The sequence below is a fragment of the Vicia villosa genome, linkage group LG1 (genome assembly GCF_029867415.1).
Source record: "Vicia villosa cultivar HV-30 ecotype Madison, WI linkage group LG1, Vvil1.0, whole genome shotgun sequence".
In the NCBI taxonomy this organism is placed as follows: Eukaryota; Viridiplantae; Streptophyta; class Magnoliopsida; order Fabales; family Fabaceae; genus Vicia; species Vicia villosa.
Window position 1 is genome coordinate 161,292,754 of NC_081180.1, and position 8,613 is coordinate 161,301,366.

The window sequence follows — 8,613 nt, forward strand, 5'->3', positions numbered from 1 at the left end:
TGAGACAGTGGCATGTGCAACGGGGTAAATGATTGTTTAGGTTTGGATTTCCAAGTACGTTGGCCACCCTGTTACTTATGTTGATCTTTTGGTTGTTGCACTGGTGCATGATTAGCCAGGACTGCCCCAACAGTATTTCATTCAGTTGTTTGTAGTCAACACACAACCTCTTATTAGCGCCCTTCTTCTTAACTAGCAACACTGGAGCACCATCTCCCACAAACTCATCCACTTGCTTAGCATAAACAAACAACTCTTCACCTTCGTCGAACTTAGTTACATGCTCCGGAGGCATGGTGCAGATATCTTAAGGAAAAACATCAAGAATAATACACCACTAGCATACAACTAGCCTTCACATTGCTCTTCACTCTCCGAGGAGAAAACATCAACAATAACTAATCTTTATCCCTCAAAGATATCCCAAATTGACCGGAAGACAAGAATCTCGATTCCATGCTCTGTTCGGGTTCAAGAAATAATATAACCCCAACAACGCTTGCACCCTTACAATTAGCAGCATACTGAACCAACACTCCACAACTGAAACATCTCAGAGAAACAAAAGCTTTTCTCTCTCACTTATTTCAATCCCACTCCTGCACACAACCAAATAGAAAAGCAAGCAAGCACTGACAATGTTTTATACACATGTTACGTACTAAGGAACAATCAACATTAGACAACCTTGTCGGACACACTGACCTGCTATGATACCATTATGTAACACTCTAAAACCCCACACACAAATTATCACGTAATTTAATTATAAAATAAAACCACATAGGGTGTCACACACATCAAACATATCCTGATCCGTAACACAGGTTTCATCAATTCATAAAAACACTACCATCGCATGCTCACCTTCACTTAGGGTATCATCGCAGCGGACTCCATCAAATAATCATATAAAATAAAGAAACTTTTGACATTTAGTCTCATAAAATTCAACTTTCATAACATAAGCAAAAGGAGTTGTATTACTCAACTCTCCATAAATCTCTAGTGATCCAACAAATCAATTATTAACTTCGACAAAACAAGAAGTCAACTTAAAAGAAATTTAAGCATAGCAAACCAGGAGAAAGAAAATTTTCCCAGCCCGATAATACATGATCATAGCAAGCCCCTACTAATAAAACGGAAAACTAACAGAAACCACTCCAAGGGCTGTTTTTCACTCACTTCAATGAATGCTACTCCTGAGTATCTGCAAGTTGTCCATGGTGGACAACATTAAAGCAAAGGGGGTGAGAATACATTTCAATAATTAGCGGTAAAAACAAGAGGAAGTATATTATAACCTAAAAACAAGATACACATTAATCAACCAATATCAACATTTTAATTATTCTCATCCAAACCACACATCAACAATAATCAACACAAATGCTACACTTATGAAATGTACGCAACACCGACTCAACATGGATGTGGTACCACATATGAACATTCAAGTTCATCTCTCTCCCCAATCCCTACCTTAGGATCAGATTCTCTCTTGGAACCGGAGCACACCAAAATTACTACCATCACCATAGGTAACGCTTCGCCAATCCCCCATAATAGGAATTAGCTACTCGCACCCGATCCATCACCATAGGATCGAGGCTCACTAAAAGAACTGAATTCCGACAACATGAATGCATGGACTCTCAACATGCAAGAATAACACATACACATTGGCCCCTCTTCTGACCTTGTATGCCACCAACAACATAGCATGCATATATTTGAACATGAAACATCATTAACAACATCATCATAATACAATTATCAACATTAATATCATAACAACATCATCATAACAACATCGACATAATACCATCATCAACATCGGCACCATAACAACATCATCCTAACATAACGTCATACACCATACGCAAATATTAATCAATATTAATACAACAAACAACAACATCAACATCAGCAACTCAACATATGCATATTCATAAACATATATTCATGTTATTTTGTTATAACATCAACCATTTACATTGTTAACCAATTATAATTAACATTCTCGACATCAAAACATCATCACAAGATAACTTCATCACAAGATAACTTCAACAAATACACACAATTCTCATCAAATATTCATGTTATCACGATACATTAAGTCATTGGAACTAATTCTATTTGATGGTAAATTGTGTTAGCTTTCCAACGCTTCAAACGGGGAGTCATTTGGACTTGTGAATCAAAAGTCATGGCTAAAACAATTTCGACCGAAAAACAAGAACAGCAGCTCCCGTGTTGAGCACGACTTTCTATGATGAGCGTAGGCGCGCTGAGCATAACTTCTTGTGTTGATCGTCATATTCCTGTGTTGAGCGCGGCCGTGATGGCAAAACATGAATTCTGGCATGGAGTTTTGACCTGAACTTTGATTTTTTCACTCCTGGCACCCAAAATCGACCCAAAATACATCATACATATAATAACATATTCATAATGCATTTTCATCAATAATAGCACAATACATCCTACAACCCTTCATATTCATCTCTTACCTAAACCTCCATCTATCAACAATGGAGCACATTCAACAGTCTTGTCAAAACATAATTTTACTCATAAAAGGCTTACGAATTCCATCAAACCACTATCATATAATAATAATTATTACATCAATTTTTAGAATTAGGAATTAGAATACCCAATCCTAGGGAGGTTAAGGGTCCCTTCATCTACTCCCTCATACTTTAACACTCATTAGAGAAACACATCTCCCCCTTTACCTTGATTCTCCTAGCAAGCATTGAAATCTCTCCCTTGAAGTTCTTCTTTTCCTATCTCTGGAGTTTTGCCTCTTTGTCAATTCTCCAAAAGTTTTCACGTACTTACGCTCTCAAGTTCTTCAAATCTATTATTTTATTCTAAAACCTAACTCCTTATAATTAGGCTCTTTCCGCTTTACCCCAACTTATCCTTATATTCCCTCCATATTTTTCTTAATTCCAACTTTACCCTCAATTTCTCTACACATCTTATTTTTCTATTATTTTATTAATAAATCTATTAATATTTCTTATTTTTCTATCACCCATGCTATTTTAATCACTCTCCTCATAATTCTATTTATTTTACTATAATTCTATTAGTTCAATATTTCGCCAAATTACTATTTTATCTTATTTTTGTTATTTTAATTAAAATACTAATTTTTTTCTAGTTATTCCAATTATTTCCAACAAAGTTCAATTCTCTCCGTACTCTACAACTATTCTCTACACCCCACATCGCATATAATCAAATAATAGTTCATTTAATTAAGCACCCAATAGCTAAATGAACACATAAATAAATCAATTAAATCGCTTAATTGAAAATTGGGGTGTTAAACACGTCTCTCATTGGTTGACAGTGTAAAAATATTTTACATTATCGACGTATATACCTTTTTCTCACTGAATAAATGTTATAATTCAAATTTTCTCTTATAATCTTTAAAAAAAATTCAAACCTCTAAAAAAATAGTTATAAAATGGTCATTAACAATACTTAATTCATAGTAATTTCTTGTCATTAATTTTTTTAAATAAAATATAAGATAATTTAATAGAATATTTGTAATTACAGTAAATATTATTCCATAATCTAAAGATTATATTTATTTAATTAAATATTATTTTATTAATAAGTTGTTATTCAAATAAATTAATTTACTTAGGATGCACTACTAATAATTTTTATAAAATAATTATCAAATTAAATATAATTTCATTTTTCTATAAATAAAATATATTTAAATTTAACATATAAAAAATAGGTGTTGAATTTCATCATTAAACACAAAACAATGAAAATGAAATAAAACATTTAAAATTTGAGGCCGTTTGAAAAGTAAAGACAAAAATGCAAAATTAAACGGCAAAACAAGTTTAACATGTTTTCATTTTTCTGTTTTTAAAATTATGAAATTAGAAATGATTTTTGAAAATAGATTTTTTGAAAAAGAAGCAATCCAAACATATTTTTGCTTTTTAAGTTTTTAAAAATTAAATCAAACCTCCTATTATTTTATCTAAAAAACATTTAACATTACTAATCAATTAAAATTTTAATTATATATATATATATATATATATATATATATATATATATATATATATATATATATATATATATATATATATAACATGATCAAATGACATCAATGCGTCAAACTTTGTAATATGACACATTCGATAACTCTTTACCGCACATCCGTATGACAAAATTCACCGTTGTAACATGACCTTATTTTTTTTGTGTATGGTGAGATTATGAAAACAATAAAGTGCAGAAAAATATAAGGACACAATGATATATCATGGTTCCCTTCACAATCCGAGGGTACTCCAGTTCTCTTTCAACATGAAAGAAATTTTACTATTGTTTGTGACTTGTACAAGGACCACACAAATACCAAGAATAATCCTCTTGGATTTTACACTAATTCCACTAAGAAAAAGAAAAACAAGTAGAACAAAGTGACTTTCTTGCTTCCAACAATCCTGGACAGTAAGATACAACCAATCAAGTAGAACAAGAAAAACAATCTTTTCCTTACTACTCCATTGTTTCCAACAATCCTAGACAACAAGCAATTACAAAACACTTTTGAAAAATATTTGAGTAGTAAAGTTGATGAACATATATCAATCACTAGGATTGATCTTCTCTTCCAAACAAGCAATTTATAATGACAATATAGTGCTCAAGTGTTTATGAGAATGATATGAATTTTCTGGAATGTTATGAACATACATGTAGAAAATTCTTTATGAAATATTAAGAACAAAAACACTTATTTGAAAAATTGAGTGAAAAATATGATGTTAAATTGCAATGAAAGAGGTGATTTTTAATTTGAAATTTCATGTATTTATAAGTGCACAACACCTCTATGAAACATGGTAAAGTTTGAGACATTTTCATGAAGGTTTGCAATAGTTTAGAAAAACAATGGTTCATGAAAAAACATAATTTTAAATTAAGTACTTCTTAAGTCAATTAAAACGGTCACTTGACTTAACAAGTTCGCAGCATTTTTCAAATTTTAAATTCAAAAATACTGTTTCAGAACGTTGTAAATTGTGGCGGTTTTTGTGCTATTATAGCAGGTTAAAATGCCACAATTTACCAAAAACTGCATGTTTGAAAAAATTGAAAATTTGTCTAATTATTTGAACCAACCTAATGCAACATCTATTGATTTATTCAAGTCAATATATTATATTTTAAATTGATTTAACATGGTTCAAACATGATAAAAAATTATATTTAAAAGTGATTTAACATGGTTCAAATATGTTTAGAAAAATTATATTTGAAATTGATTTTGAACACAAATGACCAATGCATGCAAGTGGTTTTTTGGAGAATAATTTGAGCACTAAAATTATCAATATAATTTCATACTTGTACCTCTATCAATCAAGATCCATGCTTAGTCTTCAATATCTTGACTAATTTGGTGCTAGCTTTTGCTCATGATAATTGATTTTGACACTTGAATTGATACATTGTTCTTGAAGTTTTTTCCATACTTTTTGACATGATTATTTGAATTTCACTTTCTATTCATCAAAACACATTGGATGGAGAGTCTTGACTTCACATTCTCCCCCTTTTTGATGATGACAAATAATTGAAAGTTAGAATGCTTGAATCTCTTATGTGAACGAGAATCTCGTTTGTGAATACTCCCCTTATCTTTGATAACTCCCCCTTGATCAAGGCTCTCCCTTGATTCATATAGAAGTTGCATCTTTCTTTTGGGCTTCAATAGTTAGAGACATGCATACACATACACATATATATCTTCCCCCCCTTTGTCATCATTAGCAAAAAGGATGGGAAAAGACTTTTAAAAATATAGAGAAATTTATAAAAAATAAAAGCAATGTATACCTATGAGTTTTACTTTATGAGTGATTTCATCAAACATTCATCTTTAGTGAATATGATTTTGAAGCCTTTGTCACAGAGTTAACTATTCCTTAGAAGATTCTGCTTTAGTCTTTCAATATAAAGTACATCTCCAATTGAATGTAAAAGTTAGTACTTCAACTTTGCCAATACCAAGAATTATTCCTTTAAGGTATTCCCCAAATGTGAAATAACCCTTGATCTTTTAGAACTAGATATGAAAATTAGTTTATGTCTATCATCAAATGCTTAGAACCACCATTTATAAAAAACATCATAGATTTAAAGTGGTCCTTAAGCAAACCTACAAAACAAATTAAGTTTGATTTAGTACCCAATGTGCTTTGGGTCCATCATAGTTAGTTCATTTCTTAACCCACACATAATGTCCACTTGCTACACTAAAGTTTCCTACATAGAAAGCATTAGGTGTGTGGCCAATAATACCACAATAAAAGTAAGTAGGTACAAAATTGCTTCTATATCTAGGAGTATAAGATTTATTCTTAACAAAACTTTTTCTTTTATGATAATAATGAACCTTTTGTGCTTTATTAACTTTTTCCTTGTTGGATTGGTCACTTGCCTTAACAAATATAGTTTTACGAGTACTTGGTTTGTTAAACTTTGAATAACCAAGACCCTTTTTTCATTAGAATTTTTTTTTTTGGCTAAGGACCCCTTCCAACCCAATTTGTCCTTTTTAATACCTTTCAAGAACTCTTTTTAATTGAACAATTTAGGAGTTGTTCCTTTTAAGTGTTGTAACCGTTTTGCTTATGATGATGTTTCTAACGGCTCTCCCTTAGATTCTAAGCTCTTTATATTTTGTTTAATTTGTATGTTGAGCTGTAGTTTCTTCATTGGTTCATAAGTGACTCTTTTGTTGTTTGCATTTTGTATGTCACTGCGTTGTAGCTTCAGAACTTGTAACTTAGGAACTTTTGATCTTTCTTCGTGCGAGATCTTCTGATCTCAATCCAGGCTTCTTGCAGTTGATCTTTCTTGTTCATTTTCGCGTAGCTTCTGATGTACTTTTCTGATTGAGACTTATTGTATGTAAGAATTGATATTGCTTGTTCTTCTGAGTAGTCTTGTCTCTGATTGTTGCTTCTCTTGCTTCTGATCTGTGGTCTTTGGCTTGTTTGACGTGTTCTTAATCAGAACATCTGATAATGATGTTTAGCTTCGTCAATCTTCTAGATGTAGTTGTTGTACTCTTTTTCTGATGAATCCTGTATAATATTTATAACATAGTATCTGCACACTAAATGAAACCATTAGTAATAAAATTATTACTCACAAAATATATGTTTGTTATCATCAAAACTAGATTCTGAACATAGATTCTCAATCTTGTTCTAACATTTACCATTTCAGTAAAGTCATTGGGTGCTCTTGCTACCATCTTCTCATAATAAAATGTGCTTAGTGTCTTAAGGAACACTTTGGTCATTTCTTTTTCTTCCATTGGAGGAATAATTTGAGCAGCTAGTTCGCGCCTTCTTTGCACGTACTCTTTGAAAGACTCTTTTTCTCTTTGGGACATAGCGCGGAGTTGATCTCTGTCCGGTGCCATATCAATGTTATATTTGTACTGTCTGATGAAAGCTTCTTCGAGGTCATGGAAAGTACGGATGTGAGTACTATCCAAACCCATGTACCACTTCAAAGCAGCTCCAAATAAGCTATCTTGAAAGTAGTGAATTATCAAGCGTTGATCTTCCGTGTGCATGGACATTTTCCTTACATACATGATCAGATGACTATGAGGACAAGAATTCCCTTTGTACTTCTCAAATTCTAGGAGTCTGAATTTGGTCGGAACTCTGACATTCGGAACCAAGCATAAGTCATTTACTTCTTTTCCAAATAGATATTTTCCTCTAAAGGCCTTGATCTCTTTTTGAAATTCCAGAAATTGGTCTTCAAATTCTTCCAATCTACCTGTCGTGCACTCGGTTTTTTCCATACCTCTCGTGGAGAGATACGCGAACTGACTCTTTTTTGTTTCTGCTTTTGTATTTTTGAAAATCAGAGAGTCGCCATCGACCTTTTATTTTATCCAATTAAGGAAAGGTTTATAAAAGAAACAGAAAAAAGACCTTTAAGAAATTCTGGGTAAGGGGGTAGGTTATACAAAGGGAAGGTGTTAGCACCCTTTGTATCCATGGTTATCCATGGGCTCTTTAATTTGCTTAGCTCACTTGTTTTCAATTACTTTTCGATTGCCTTGAAATGCTCGTATGTGGTTCCAAATACCTTTGTAAATTGACTTTGTAATGATCCTTTTGCGGATGTATACAAAGTGTTTTTATCTTTCAAAAGATGTTTTTTTGAAAAAAGAACGTTAACTTCGTAATGATCCTCGTTTGGATATATACAAAGTATTGTCTTTTTTTGAAAGTTTCATTTTGAAAAACAATGATATATGAGAGATTTGTTTGTTTTGATTTGAGCAAGCAAATTAGGAGGTCTACCTTGAGTTATAAGGTCTTTATCCTATTTCCTTTAAAAATCTATCCTTTCACCGGATATAAACAAAAGTTCGATTTTGCGTTTGAAATAATAGAATTTGATTTTGATTTTGAAAAGAATGAGAAAGGGATTACCCTAAGAGGTGCAAATGTGATTGTGTTTGGATTCAAATATTTTATCTTTGAAGTTAGTGATCTAACGATTCAATTTTAT

At 31.8% G+C, this 8,613-nt stretch overlaps 1 protein-coding gene across 1 annotated transcript; it reads right to left on the reverse strand.

The window, feature by feature from the left end:
• Positions 1 to 398: 398 nt before the first annotated feature.
• Positions 399 to 7,894, reverse strand: LOC131658480 (uncharacterized). Its single transcript, XM_058927769.1, has 2 exons — positions 7,295 to 7,894; positions 399 to 524 (listed from the first exon to the last, which is right to left on the reverse strand). Exons 1-2 carry the CDS (start codon positions 7,892 to 7,894, stop codon positions 399 to 401), a joined length of 726 nt encoding a protein of 241 aa, XP_058783752.1.
• Positions 7,895 to 8,613: the final 719 nt, after the last annotated feature.